Genomic DNA, 15492 nt, shown 5'->3' with positions numbered 1-15492 from the left:
CCCCACCATCTTCCAATAATAAACAGGAACCAGTGTGACACTGACATGCCTGTTGCATGCCATTACAATGCTTACTTATGCTGATACACAGCAACCTGCTGCTATCAACTGTAATACAATAATTGCAATATTGACATGTGTGGACAGATGTCATTTGAGTGCTTGCATGAAACTGTAGATGTATGTTGTTTGCATGCCTACATGCCTGTCATTACTATGCAGAAGCACATAAGTGTGCGTCTTGTGTACTAATGTCCACCCATTTGACAGTTAATTGGCTTTCTACAAACTTCCAGCACAACTCACCACACAACATATTTTTTATTTTATTTTTTTTGGTTTTGCATCTTTTGACTTAATCCAACAGCACACACTAAAGACATCCCATGGCACAGACATGCCCATGGCACAGCACATTACACCCCTTCACCATTGTGCTTGTCCAACCGTTCAGAACATGTTAAATATAACACGCGCATGCGTACAGCATTGCCTCAAACATATTTAACCGGCTAATCATATGTCCAAAGCGAATAGCCACCCTAGCCCGAGTAGTGAAGCACTGTGCACCACTGTTGGCCATCAACACACTATCCATCCACACACTACACCGATCAATAACCGGGTCTAGTAAACACTACCAAATCAAACAGTTCTACCGCAGACAGTCCCTTCCTTTGAGAACCATTACAGTAGCCAGTTCTGCCCCAGCTGTCCTGTGTGAGCCATCACAGAACCGGTCCTTGCACATGGGCCTACCTTTCCATTAAATGTCCCTTGTTGACATGTGCCACCAGAGCAGACAAAAAGGAGGGCGAGTGTCTTGTAGGGAACATACCACAGGCCTTGCGATCTCCATGTCCAGAAGTAAATCCGTAATATGTGTACAGATTTTTAAGTGGAAGCAAACCTGCTGATTCATTAATAAAGAGTCACTTTACATGCCATAATGTAAGATGGCAAGTTTTCTCTTTATTGATGCACAGAAGCAGGTTCGTATGGCACCTTCCAGTAACCACTGACAATGACATGCATGTGTCTGATATGTCAAAGCCCTGTAAATACAAGTCAGGGCAAAACATTGTAACCTGGCACTCATTAATACATGCATTTGTTATGATGGCAGATAGAAATATTGTGATGTTATTGCAGCTAGATGTCACTGTAAATCCTTCGGTGTCGATATGAGTCACTCTAGTTTTGACAAAGTGGCAATAAACTTTGCATGGTATTACATTAAAGAAATACAACAAAAGTAGATACTTTCACTCACATCTGCAAGAAAGGTCTGCTTGCCAGCTATGGACGTCATTTGGGGGATCGCTGGGGTCGAAGCTGCGACCCCTGGCTTACTCTTTGTGACCCCCTGGCACTACCTTTGCAACCCCTGGTCTTAAGGGGGCAAGATCAGTGCCTGGAATAGAGCAGCAGCTCCTCCATGGATTGTCCTTTGGGATATCCGTTGGGACGCCATTCTCCTTGTTTTCTATGAAGTTTTTATTAAACTAATAATGAAGAAAATTACATTTTTCACTGTTACCTTAATAAAAATGGAGCTGAAATATGGCTTTCCCTGGCAGCTGAGGTAGATAAAAAATGCTTTCAAATGTATGTTGTGTACGTGTTTAGAGGTGAGAGTGTGTTTACGTGAGAGAGTGTGTGTATGTGAATGTCAGTGTATGTGAAAGTGAGGATCAAATGGTGTGTGATATCACTTCCGGTACCTATGGCATTTTGGAGAACTTACGTCCATATTGCCAGAATTAACTTAAAGTTCCAAAGTCTCAACAGATTGGTAGAATACATTTGTTGCACCAGGACGTTTTGAAAAGTGGTAATTGATTATAAAAAGAAGCTTTTTGTAAATTTCACTGAAAAAGAGATATTTAATCTGCCAGCATGAGCTGCACATTGTATTGAGTGTTACTGCTGAGAGAAGGGAGGGGTGGGAGAGAACTCTGAAAGAGGTGCTTGTGACAACTTAGCTCTGTCTCCCACAGGGTGGCGTTGAAGATAACCTCTCGCTTTCGGCCTACGTCACAGCAGCCATGCTCGAACTGGGGCGGAATGATACGGTGAGTCCCGTTCGAGCCTTCACTGGGTATGTAGAGGAGGAGGATGGAAGAGAGCCTTTGAAACATTGATCAGTGGGTTGGAAGCCTCTGGGTTCATGCAAACTTTGACAGGCCTTTAGTAATGCTTTGGCCAATATTCAACTTTCCATCAGGATGAGATAAGTTTAAGGGTCTAACAGAGGACACTTTGACGGATAGCTCAGGAGATACTAGTAGCTGGCCAGGACCCTAGAAATAGCTCACTGAAGTGCAGCTCAGCACAGTGCTTAATTCATTGTTTCTACTACCGCCATACTGGAGAAGGTCACTTTGCAAGTAATGGACTGGATTTTCTTATAGCATTGCGAATATTCGACAAACAAAACGTGTATTTTGAGAAAGTAGCATTCTGAAAATCAAAATGATTGAGAATCCAAAATATTTTTATACTGCTATTTGAATGATAGGTCATAATGAGTTGTGTAGGTTTATAGCTGTTATTATTTCCTTTGTGCCAACAGGCACTTGCTGTCATTATTCTGAAATGGCATTCTGCTCTAAACCTATCCCCACCTTGTCACAAGTTGAAAAGGGATGAAAGGTCAGAGATAAAGGGGTTTGCTCAATAACTCAACATCCATCTAACTTCTAGAGGTCGTCATGGTGAAGAACGGCCAGTAGTGGTAGGGACATGGAGAGGGAACTCCCACCCTTTTTATCTTTTTGAATCCACCAAGAGGTCACAATTTGAGTGTAGCTTGAAACATAAATCCCAATCCAGCTCCCTCAAAGATAATTACTTTGGGGGTTATTCTAACTTTGGAGGAGGTGTTAATCCGTCCCAAAAGTGACGGAAAAGTGACAGATTTACCACCAGCCGTATTACGAGTCCATTATATCCTATGGAACTCGTAATACGGCTGGTGGTATATCCGTCACTTTACCGTCACTTTTGGGACGGATTAACACTCCTCCAAAGTTAGAATAACCCCCTTTATAGTGAGACCCTAGACTGAGTGGTAAGAAGTTAAACTCTAATCATCTGGAATCTCCTATTCATAATCTGGCTGGTCATGTATTTTGGGGTAAAATATTTGAAAGCATATAATGGCATCCGTAGGTCCAAGTGACAAACCTCCAATTCAACTTCTTTTCTGCAGGACAGCACAGTGAAGCGTGCTCTGGCCTGCCTGAAAGATTCTCTGCCCACTGTTACCAACACCTACACACTAGCTCTTATGGCCTACACCTTCACCCTCGCTGACTACAAGGAGGCGCGTGATAAAGTTATAGCAGAGCTAAATGAGCAGGCCATCAAATCAGGTAAGAAGGGCAGGTATGTTCCCACAAAAGTTATTGAGACCCTAACCATTCTAAGGTAAGGGAACTAGAGGACTGATGAGTGATGCATCCTAAATATATATTTGACATGTGCAATAGTTTCTTTTTATTTGACTTTTGATTTTGTTTGAAATTATGAATTAAAAATTCGACATCCCATTCTGAACAGCGAAGGAAACACCTCCCTGTCTTAGAGATGTGTAACACCTGGCAGATAGGTATTTACTTTCACAATATTTTCACCAAGACACAGGTTTTTGTGTAAATGGGCAAAAAAGCCTTTTGTTCTTTACTGAAGTCCCTTTCATAAGTTTTCCCAAAATTACAAACTTGATTCATCTGTGTTATATTTGCCTTTGTAGCATATTTTTAATACAAAATCTGATTGTTTATTATAATTGAACTTAAAATTAACTCTTCTATCTTTCCATTGCTGATACTGGATCTAGCCAGAGAGTTGAAAAGGCTTGCTGTGTGAAACATGGTCTCATTCAGGGACTCAGTCCAAGTGGCTAGGGCTTGATGGTTATTGCGCATACTAAATACCGATCCATTAGAGGGCAGAGTTTACTGGGAGTGGTATTACCTCTACACTCTGCGTTGTGTACCTCAGAATGCTGGAATTAAGCAGGAAAAACTCACGTTCTCCCCTCCCCAAACCCATTCCGTGCTTCAAAACATCAGTGCTGCAGGATATACTTGCACAAATTCCAGGCTGTTGTTGCTAGCAAAATGTGCACTGGGCATTACTCTGAAATGTATGCACTCGTTATAATTCTGATTACAGAGGAAACTCTTACTTACGCCTGCATTGGAATTACTGTGTTCAATGGAGTGATGACCGTAAGGGGGACTCGTAATGATCACAATGTTTCAGTCCTTATTAAATATTAACTTAACTTTCAAACAGCTGCAAAAGCAACAGGGGTTTTGATAAGCCATGAGAAATGTGTCTTATTGTTATTTTTTGACAAATCTTTATTAAGTACCTTATAACAATAGCGGAAAAATAAATAAGGACCTTACAATCTTCTTAACAATCTGAGGAACCTAACAGGCTATGAATAACACTAAGGGGGTCATTCCAACCCTGGCGGTCGGTGTTAAAGCGGCGGCTAAACCGCAAACAGGCTGGCGGGGAAAAAAATGGAATTCTAACCCTGGCGGAAACCGCCAACAGAGACCGCCACTTTAACACTCCGACCGCCACGGCGGGACAAACAAACAGCGCGGCGCTCACCGCCAACAGACAGGCGGGAGACAATGTACCACCCACCCTATCACAACCCACCAATCCGCCACCTTTTCCGGGGCGGTAGCCCCGCCGATAAAAACACAGCAGAAACAGACATTACGAACGGAAAACGCTCACCTCCACACACTCCACGAGGAATCTGGACAGCATGGAACCCGAACTACACATCCTACCAGCTATTGTCTTCCTGCTCCTCTACCAGGAGCATGAACGCCGGCGCAGAAGACAACGGTGAGTACTGCACCTACGACACAGGGGAGGGGGGAGGCAAAAAATTACGGGGACACACATACGCAACACACCCACCCTCACCCTCACCCACAACTACATACACATCAATGCAGAGCAACAACTCAGAGTGACACCCCCCAAACCCCCCGGAAGAATGCAAAGACAAAATAAAATGATCATGAAATTTGAAGTATATTGTACGGCTAAGTAAAAAAATATATCAAACATCTATAACTATATATACATATGTAAATAGTCCTATGGGCCAATCGGCCTAAACACATGGGCAAAGCCCACACAGGAGACCCGAATCCATTAGAGAGAACACTGCAGGGGCATCAGATAGCAAAACTACAGGCACCTCAGGGGGAAGGGAAGGGGGGGGCACCTCAGCCAGATGAGTCCACGACGCCAGATCCACGAGGGGTCTCCATGGCCACTGTTCAATCCTGGGGAGTGCAAAGCCACAGTCTCACAAGTCTCTACAGTGGGTGGATTGCCCACTGTTCAATCCTGGGGAGTGCAAAGCCACAGTCTCACAAGTCTATACAGTGGGTGGGCTGGCCACTGTTCAATCCTGGGGAGTGCAAAGCCACAGTCTCACAAGTCTATACAGGGGTGGATTGCCCACTGTACTATCCTGGGAAGTGCAAAGCCACAGTCTCACAAGTCCATACAGTGGGTGGGCTGGCCACTGTTCAATCCTGGGGAGTGCAAAGCCACAGTCTCACAAGTCTATACAGTGGGTGGATTGCCCACTGTGCCATCCTGGGGAGTGCAAATCCACAGTCTATCAAGTGGATTGCAGACTCCACTGGTTCTGGAGGAGGCATGGTGCCCAGAGTGCTTCGTGCAGCCCTGCCCGACACAGATCCGGGCCTGCCCCTTCTGCCAATGGGCCAGCGGTGCTTGAGACGGCGGTGGCCTGTTCAGCGGTGCTTGACTTGAAGGGCCCAGCGGAGCGGTGCAGAGACAGCGGTGCCCAGCGGAGCGGTGCTTGAGATGAAGGGCCCAGCGGAGCGGTGCAGATATGGCGGTGCCCTGCGGAGCGAAGCTTGAGATGAAGGGCCCAGCGGAGCGGTGCAGAGACGGCGGTGCCCAGCGGAGCGGTGCTTGAGATGAAGGGCCCAGCGGAGCGGTGCTTGAGATGAAGGGCCCAGCGGAGTGGTGCAGAGACGGCGGTGCCCAGCGTAGCGGTGCTTGAGATGAAGGGCACAGCGGAGCGGTGCAGAGACGGCGGTGTCCAGCGGAGAGGTGCTTGAGATGAAGGGCCAAGCGGAGCGGTGCAGAGACGGCGGTGCCCAGCGGAGCGGTGCTTGAGATGAAGGGCCCAGCGGAGCGGTGCTTGAGATGAAGGGTCCAGCGGAGCGGTGCTTGAGATGAAGGGCCCAGCGGAGCGGTGCAGAGACGGCGGTGCCCAGCGGAGCGGTGCTTGAGATAAAGGGCCCAGCGGAGCGGTGCATGAGATGAAAGGCCAAGCGGAGCGGTGCAGAGACGGCGGTGCCCTGTTCAGCGGTGCTTGACTTGAAGGGCCCTGTTCAGGGGTGCTTGAGATGGCGGTGCCCTGTTCATCGGTTCTTGAGACGGCGGTGCCCTGTTCAGCGGTTCTTGAGATGGCGGTGCCCTGTTCAGCGGTTCTTGAGACGGCGGTGCCCTGTTCAGCGGTGCTTGACTTGAAGGGCCCTGTTCAGCGGTGCTTGAGACGGTGGTGCCCTGTTCAGCGGTGCTTGAGACGGCGGTTCCCTGTTCAGCGGTTCTTGAGACGGCGGGGCCCTGTTCAGCGGTGCTTGACTTGAAGGGCCCTGTTCAGCGGTGCTTGACTTGAAGGGCCCTGTTCAGCGGTGCTTGACATGTGTCTCCAGGGCACCAGATCCGGCCATGACATGGATTTCACTCGCCACCCAACATGTGGCTGCTGGGCCCTTCGTGCACATCTGTCTTCTCGCTTGCGGGGCCCTCCTGTGCTGCCATCCCGGGCCCGTGGGTGTCCACCTTCACACCTGGAATGGGGCTGGTGGGTCCCTCCTGGGTAGCTCGCCTGCTGCCGGACTTGTCGGGCGTGCTGCCCTTGCCACCCTTCCCTGCTCCTCTGTGGCCCATTCCTCCCTTTGTCGGTGTGCCAGGTGGCACCCCACTTCCTGACGGTGCCAGGGTAGTGCCTTTGGAGCCTGCTGTCTCTGGCCTCTCGCGCCGGGCACTGGCTTTCTTGTTTTTTTTTTCAGGGGGTGGGCTGGCTGTCTATTTACTGCTAGCCGAAGTAGCTGGCCTTGAAGGTGGTGGACTCCAAAATCCTTGGACTATTGTCCTTGTAGGTCCAGGGTTTGTGGTGGCTGAGGTGCTGATTGGAGTCTTATGAGATGGAGGGGGTGGGTCAGGTGATGGAAAGAGGTTAATTGTGGACAGGAAAAGCTTTTTAGGAGCAGTGGGAAGGGTAGGTGTAGTGGGTATGGGAGTTGCAGGTGAGTCATGTCTGGTGTCTTTAGGTGCAGGTGCTTGTGCTGGAGGCTGTTGTGAGGTGGATGGCTGTTGGGTGGGTGGCTGCCTGCGTTTGTTTGGTTTGGAAGAGGGGGTGACAGACACACTGGGAGAGGACACAGGGGACGTGTAAATGGTAGTGGGGGTGGTGACTGCACGTGTGCGGAGTGTTCTGGTGGGTGTGCTGGTGATGGACGTAGTGGCTGATGATGTTGTGCATGCAAGTGTGAGTGGAGACGTCACAGGGAGGGAGGAGGGAGACGAGGAGGAGGGGGACACAGAGGAGGCAGTGGCTGTTGGCATGTCTGGATGTGGATGGCGCTTGGGTGAATGCTTGTGTGATGTGTGGTGCTTATGTCTGGATGAGCTTCCCTTGGGTGTTGAGGTGTGTGCAGGCTGGTCTGTAGGTGTGTCTGGGATAGGCAGAGGTACAGGGGAGTGGTACTGGGTTAAGGAAGTTGGAGGAGGGAGGCAGGAGACAGGGACAATGGCTGCCGTCAGTGCTGAGGCCAGAGCGTTGAACGATCGCTGATGGGCAGCCTGACCCGAATGAATGCCATCCAGGTATGCATTACTCCTGTGCACCTCCCTTTCTACACCCTGGATGGCATTCAAAAGGGTAGACTGCCCAACAATGAGCGTCTTGAGGAGGTCAACGACCTCCTCACTGAGGGCAGCAGGGGTAACTGGGGCAGGGCCTGAGGTGCCTGGGGCGAAGGAGATGCCCACCTTCCTGGGTGAGCGGGCACGGTGCAAACGCTGAGGGGCTGCTGGTAGGGTGGAGCTGGTGCGCTTGGTGGCGGCTGTACCTGTTGTTGCGGTGGGCACGGATGTTGCCGCCACCACAAGGGAGCTCCCTTCCGAGGACGTGTCTGTGTCGCTGGTGTCACCACATGTCCCAGCTGTGGAGCTCCCCTCGCCCTCCGTCTCACTGGTGAACTCCGAGTCGGTTGCATGGCCCTCCATGGCCATGTGAGATGCAGCTACCTTGTGCTCCGATGCCACTTCTCCTCCGCCCGATGATGCTAATGCACACATGAACAGGAAGACCACCAAAAAAAGGGGGGGGGGGAGAAATAAAGACATGTTGAGTGCATGCATTGGCGACACAGTTGGCGGAGAGGACAGGCACAGAAGCCCCCTGCACTACGCCGCGCACTTGGGGTACACTACTCAATCCGTGGGACATGGCCTACAAGCCTATGGACGACAAATCCACACATAGGTGACACAGGGCCATGATTAGCTGTACTAGGCAACCTACAGAGGTGGGGGGCGGGGGCACAGGGCCATGCCTAACGGAGGGCCTAGCCTACGGAAATCGCCCTGGCCTAGGGATACCCACAGCCCTCCTCCCCCACCCAGACACCTCCAATGTGCTAAAAATCACCAGAATGTGCTTGTACTCACCCCCTTGTGTCTGCTGTGATGTCCTCACGCGCCCATCCTAATCGGGGTAGGCCACCGCCAGGATCCGGGACATCAAGGGGGTCAATTGACGAGTGCCACCCCTCCTACGTTGGGAGGCCATCCCCAGCAGAGCCTCCGCGGTCTTCCTGCTCCCGCGGCGGATGTCCTTCCACCTCTTGCGGCAGTGGGTGCCCCGTCTGTTGTGGACCCCCAGGGTCCGGACGTCCTTGCCGATGGCACGCCAAATGTCGATTTTCTGATGGGCGCTGACCTATGTGACATGTACAGGGGGAGAAAATAATATATCATCATTTTCTGCATGCTCGATGTGAGTGGCCCCCCATCCCCACCCTTGCCATGTGGCACATGCTCTCATCTGTCGTTTGATGCATGCCTCATTCGCTCCCCTCCCCACCATCGTTCATTCACCCCACTCAACCCAGGCATTGGCCACAAAGCATGGTCCCAGTGTACTTACCTGTTGGTCTGGAGGACCGTAGAGTAGCGCATACTGGGGGAGGACCCCATCCACGAGTTTCTCCAATTCTTCAGAAGTGAAGGCAGGGGCCCTTTCCCCAGATGCAGCAGCCATTGTCTCTTCCAGACCGAGGTCACAGCAGCACTTGCAGTATAGGTCCTCTCCTGTGGATGATCAGGTATCGAGTGATTAAACAGATAGAAAATGTCCGTCACGCCCGCGGCAGTGCGTACCGCGGCGGTGCGTACCGCGACCGCCGGCGCACATCGTCATTGGCTCCTGAAACCCATAGGGTTCAAAGTTAACCAATGCGGCTTTGCGCCGCGGTCTTCGACCGCCTACCGCCACGGTGTGCCACGCCAGCGCATTGACCTCACATCCCACTGTCGCACTTCACAGGTCAGGCAGCTGCCATTTCAAGGGCCCCCATATCTTAATTTCTACTGCGTCACACATACCTAGGCCTTGCATCAACACTCATACAAGCCATTCACTGCATTGAGAATCGTGTACTGTGCAAGCTGTGGGAACGTACCTGTGGGTTGATTGACTCTGTGCTCCATGTTGTCCTTCCTAGGCACCGTCCGCTGGGACTTGCGAGGAGATGGAGGAATGTTCCCGTGTACAGACCGCTGGTGGACCTGTCGACAATGGAAGAAAGACATGTCATACTGACATACAGGCTTGACCGAGCCACTATACAGGAACTGTGTGCCCAGCTGGAGCCAGACCTGATGTCACCCATCCGCCAACCCACAGGGATCCCCCCTCTAGTGCAGGTTCTGTCAGTTCTCCGTTTTTTGGCAAGTGGGTCATTTCAATCAACAGTGGCCATTTCATCAGGGATGTCTCAGCCTATGTTTTCCAAGGTGTTGTCCAGAGTGTTGTCTGCCCTGATGAAATACATGCGGAGCTACATCGTTTTCCCTGAGGTGGGGGATTTGCCTACAGTGAAGGGTGATTTCTATGCCCTTGGACATATTCCCAACATCATTGGTGCCATTGATGGGACCCATGTGGCTTTGGTCCCCCCCAGCAGGAGTGAACAGGTGTACAGGAACAGAAAAAGTTATCATTCCATGAATGTCCAGGTGGTCTGTTTGGCTGACCAGTACATCTCCCATGTAAATGCCAAGTTCCCTGGGTCAGTGCATGACGCGTACATCATGCGAAATAGCAGCATCCCTTATGTGATGGAACAACTACAGTGTGTGGCTAATTGGTGACTCTGGTTACCCTAACCTGTCGTGGCTACTGACCCCAGTGAGGAATCCCAGGACAAGGGCAGAGGAACGGTACAATGAGGCCCATGGGCGTACTAGGAGGGTGATCGAGCGGACCTTCGGCCTCCTGAAGGCCAGGTTTAGGTGCCTGCATATGACAGGCGGATCCCTAATGTACTCACCAAAGAAGGTGTGTCATATCATCGTGGCCTGCTGTATGCTTCACAACCTGGCTTTGCGACGCCAGGTGCCTTTCCTGCAGGAGGATGGTCCAGATGGTGGTGTTGTGGCAGCTGTGGAGCCTGCGGAGAGTGAAGAGGAGGAAGACGAAGAGGACGACACAGACAACAGGATCACAGTAATACAGCAGTATTTTCAATGACACACAGGTAAGAATCAACACTGGCATTTTACATTTACTTACAGTCTCCTGCTTCTCTACTGTCTGAGTTTCCCCCCAGTGTATGTTAACTGAGTTGTGACTTTCCCTTCCAATTTCAAAGATGTGGGCCCCACTGCGTGACCTCTGCTTTGTTTCCCCATGGACTACAGCTGTGTGACAGTGGTATGTTGTCATCACAATGTAACTGGACTTTTTGGCACGGTTATGTCTAAAACATTTGTTAAAAAATACAGGCGGACTCCAGATTATTTTTGTGCAATAAGTGTGTTTGTTAAAGTGCTCAATTTTGGGAAATGGTTGAAAATCGGTGATGGGTGATGGTGGAGAAATGTCCATGGCAGAGTCCAGATTCTCAGTCTCACAGGTGCATTGTCCATATGCCTGTGGAAGGTGGAGCAGGGGCAGTTTAAGGTTGGACAGGGTGACAATGTGGGACAGTGGGATGACAATCAGGGGGTATTCTTTCCTGGCGGGGGTCTTGGCATCCTACTCTGTCTTCTTCCTAGATCTCAGGCCCGCTTGCGGGGTGGTTCTCCTTCTGCAGGGTGTGGGGTTCTGGTGGCCTGTTGTTCTTGTGTCGGGGCCTCCTGTCCACTAGCGCCGGCGGAGGTGGTTGCCTGTTCTTGGTCCATGCTAGTGACAGGGGCCCTTTGTGGTGCCACATGGTCCCGCAATGTGGTGACAATCTGGTTGAGAGCCACAACGATGGTGCCCATTGCGGAACTGATGTTTCTGAGTTCTTCCCTGAACCCCATAAACTGTTCCTCCTGCAGTACCTGGATCTCCTGGAACCTGGCCAGGACCGTCGCCATCGTCTCCTGGGAGTGGTGGTATGCTCCCATGATGGAGGAGAGGGCCTCGTGGAGAGTGGGTTCCCTGGGCCTGTCCCCTCCTGTCGCACAGCAGCCCTCCCAGTTCCCCTGTTTCCCTGGGCCTCCGTCCCCTGGACCGTGTGCCCACTACAACTGCCCCCAGGTCCCTGTTGTTGTTGGGGTGGTGGGTTAACCTGGGTGCCCTGTAGTGGTGGACACACCGCTGATTGACGTGTCCTGGAGACAGAGGCATGGGCCTCGCTGGGTGGGTGCTGTGCTGGTGTTCCCAGAGGGGGTAAGGTCTGCTGTGGCCTGTGGCTGTGTGAGGGGAACCGACTGTCCCGAGGTCCCCGATGGGCCGGGCTGGTCATCTGGGTCCAGGGAGACAGAGCTGCTGTCATCACTGGGGGCCTCTTCTGGGGGTGGGATGGACATTTCTGGACCTCCCTGGGCGGTGTGGTGGCGTTCGGATTCTGCAGGGGTATAAGAGTATGGTTATTGCTTCTGTGTGTGCCATAGCGTGCAATGGGTGGGTGCCCGTGTACCCCAGTGCTGGCATTCCCTTGTGGGGGCTGTTGTGACGGTGGTTTGTGGGGGGGATGGGTATGTGCAGTGGGCATGCTTAGGTGATGGGTGTCCATGGTTTGTGGTGGCATGCAGGGCTTGGGGTTGGGATGGGTGGGTTGTGATGGTGAGACATTAGCAAGGAGGATGTGTGATGGGGGTGGGGGGAGGGTGGGGGTATGAGCTGGCATGCTGGTGGGTGGGGGGGATGAAGTAGTTGAGATTAGACTTACCAGAGTCCATTCCTCCGCCTACTCCTTCGAGGCCCTCGGGATGCAGGATCGCCAAGACCTGTTCCTCCCATGTTGTAAATTCTGGGGGTTGAGGTGGGGGTCCGCCGCCAGTCTTCTGCACCGCTATGTTGTGCCTCGATACCATGGAACGCACTTTCCTCCGTAGGTCGTTCCACCGCTTCCTGATGTCGTCCCGATTTCGTGGGTGCTGTCCCACAGCGTTGACCCTGTCCACTATTCTTTGCCATAGCTCCATCTTACTGGCAATGCTGGTGTGCTGCACCTGTGTCCCGAAGAGCTGGGGCTCTACCCAAACTATTTCCTCCACCATGACCCTGAGTTCAGCGTCTGAAAACCTGGGGTGTCTTTGGGGTGCCATGGGGTGGTGTGGATGAGGTGTGGGGTGGTGTTTGCGGTGATGAGTGTGGTGAGTGTGGTGGTGTGTGGTGTTTTGTGCGTGGATGTTGTGTGGGTGATGGTGTAGTGTGCCTCTGTGTGATGGTGTTCTCTATTCTGTGCTGTCTCTCTCTGGCCTTCGTCTCTGACTTGTAGTTGTAGGGGTTTGTGGGTGATGTGGGTGTGTGTTTTATAGTTAATTGGGTGTGTGGGAGTGTTGTTTGTATGTGTATCAGGTGTGTGTATTTCAAATTGTCCAATGTGGCTGTGTTTTGGAGCTGGGTGTGTATTTTGAGCGCGGCGGTGTGTACCGCCAATGGAATACCGCGGTTGAAAGACCGCCGCGGGGATTCGTGGGTCGGAATGGCATGGGCGTATTTCTGTTGGCGTGATGGTGGAGGTTTGGTCATCGCCAGTTTATCGCTGGCCGTTGGTGTGGCGGACTTTTGTGGATGTCGGGTTTTTGGCGGTTTGCCTCTTGCGGGTCAGAATGACCGTGGCGGTTTACCGCGGCGGTGTTATGGCGTTCTTCTGACCGGCGGTAAGCGTCTTTTACCGCCGAGGTCAGAATGACTCCCTAAGTGTACTAAGACATGTGAGAAAAGACAAGCTACAGAAAGAAGAGTGTTGGTCTGGTATCTAAGAACATAAAAGGTAGATAAACAAAATAGGGGCCAGATTTGCAAGGCCCTAGCGCCACCGGAGCGTAATGTTTAGTGACGCTCTGGTGGCGCTATTCACTGCAGCATATTTACAAGGAGGCATTAAGCCACTTTGTGTGGCAGAGGGGCGTGCAGCGGGTGTTGCTGTGGGTGTTACACCACAACCCCCATTGGTTTTGATGCTGCCCCAGATTTATGAGAAATCGTAAATCTGTCAGCGCTAAAAACTAACGCCACCCCAGGGATGGTGTTAGCATGGCACAACAAGAAGAAATCATTTTATTCCTCCTCGTTTTTGATTTTTCTATGTTTGCTGCTCTCTGCAGCACATATAGAAAGAGCAAAATGCCATGAATGATTGTTTATGTGCAGGAAGGTATCCCTTCCTGCACATAAACAATCATTAATAAAATATGATTTGTTACTTCTATGTGTGCTGCATAGAAGTACCAAATTGCCATTGTAGATTGTTTATGTGCAGGAAGGGGCATCTTCCAGCACATAAACAATCATTAATAAAATATGATTTGTTACTTCTGTGTGTGCTGCATAGAAGTGCCAAATCGCAATTGTAGATTGTTTATGTGCAGGAAGGGGCATCTTCCTACACATAAACCATCTATCCCCTCAACACAGACACCCTTCCACTATGGTGGAAGGATACCTGCATTTGCACTAGCAGCCAAATTTAGCACCGGAGCAGAGGGAAACACATGGGAGCGCTGTATTTTTGTAAATATTGTGCATTCCTGCATTTCAGCAGTGGTCAGATGCTGCACTTTTTTGTAAATCTGGGCCTAGATTCAAATAATGGTATGATGGAGTCTAGCATATCAGACAATGAACATAAGTGAAACACTGCAATTGCACAAGATGTTTTTGAATATCAGCGTGAAATGCAAAAATATGTTATTTCAAAAAGAGTCAAGAAGGACATTTGCATTAACCAAATGTGAGAGGTTTTGAAAGTTAACTTCCAAGTTTTAAGCAATATGTGTTTTGGAAAGTGAGTTCCCTGCAATCAAGACTTGTGAATCCGTATACCATGACTCTAAACCACAGATACATTGGCCAACTTGACCACATGTTACAAGACCTAACCAGAGATAGTTCTACTGTATCTAATGTAGTGCATTTTCAGTATCAGATGTAAAAGTTGAAAGCTGTTCATGCAAATACGATGCATACTTCCACCTGCAGGTTCCTCATCTCCTGCATCTCCCCCAGGAACCAGCCTGCATCTGAGAACATTGAAATAGTTCTCCCGTGCAGGCAGGTAGCAGCACAGCTCTGACTTTACTATGGAATCCTCTCAGGATACGATGTCACAGAGCCACATATTGCACAACCCAGTGTGTTGATGTAATTTCCTTTTTTCCACCAGTTTCAATGTGGATATGGAGTGGCTCTCCTTGAATGTTTATAATGCAAAAAATATTTCAGGGTTTATATGGTGTAATCTTTCTTCCATAAGCAGATGATGATGTCTGACCCTAGGGACATCTCTCACTGATGTTTGCATCCTAAAACACAACTCTGGTTCATGTGAAAAGTAGGCCACATGACCGGCAACTTGCTTATGACAGCTAAGTTTTCAAAATGGCCTGCTTCTATGGATAAAGACAAGCCATCTCACAAGAAGCAGCACAACAGGAATTGTTCCAATTTTAGACGTTGTTATAGTTTGAGGGGGAGGTTTTTCTTTCGGCAGCAGGGTTCCCAGACTTCAGCCTTAGCATCGCCCTCAAAGCCTGTATTGGTGATGTAGTTGGTATCAGTCTCAACTCCAGGAATTGAAGCCCTTTTTATGGCGGTTTTAGTGCTGACCCAGTGTAGGTAACATCTGTCACCCATGCTGTGGTTGCAATATTCTGCTGTTCTGACACCTTATGGTGTACCTTCCATACCTAGTTAGCCTTCAGGACATCCCACAAAGCTTCTGCCAGCATCACCAT

At 50.3% G+C, this 15492-nt stretch overlaps 1 protein-coding gene across 1 annotated transcript in view; it reads left to right on the top strand.

The window, feature by feature from the left end:
- Window positions 1-15492, top strand: part of LOC138246809 (alpha-2-macroglobulin-like protein 1) — a 201113-nt gene that overhangs the window by 159750 nt on the left and 25871 nt on the right. Inside the window, exons 27-28 of the mRNA XM_069201571.1 lie at window positions 2001-2075; window positions 3215-3377. Coding sequence (XP_069057672.1) covers window positions 2001-2075; window positions 3215-3377 — 238 coding nt within the window. The remainder of the gene's footprint in view (window positions 1-2000; window positions 2076-3214; window positions 3378-15492) is intronic.

This window comes from Pleurodeles waltl, chromosome 7, assembly GCF_031143425.1.
Source record: "Pleurodeles waltl isolate 20211129_DDA chromosome 7, aPleWal1.hap1.20221129, whole genome shotgun sequence".
In the NCBI taxonomy this organism is placed as follows: Eukaryota; Metazoa; Chordata; class Amphibia; order Caudata; family Salamandridae; genus Pleurodeles; species Pleurodeles waltl.
This window is presented reverse-complemented; position numbering and strand designations above follow the sequence as displayed.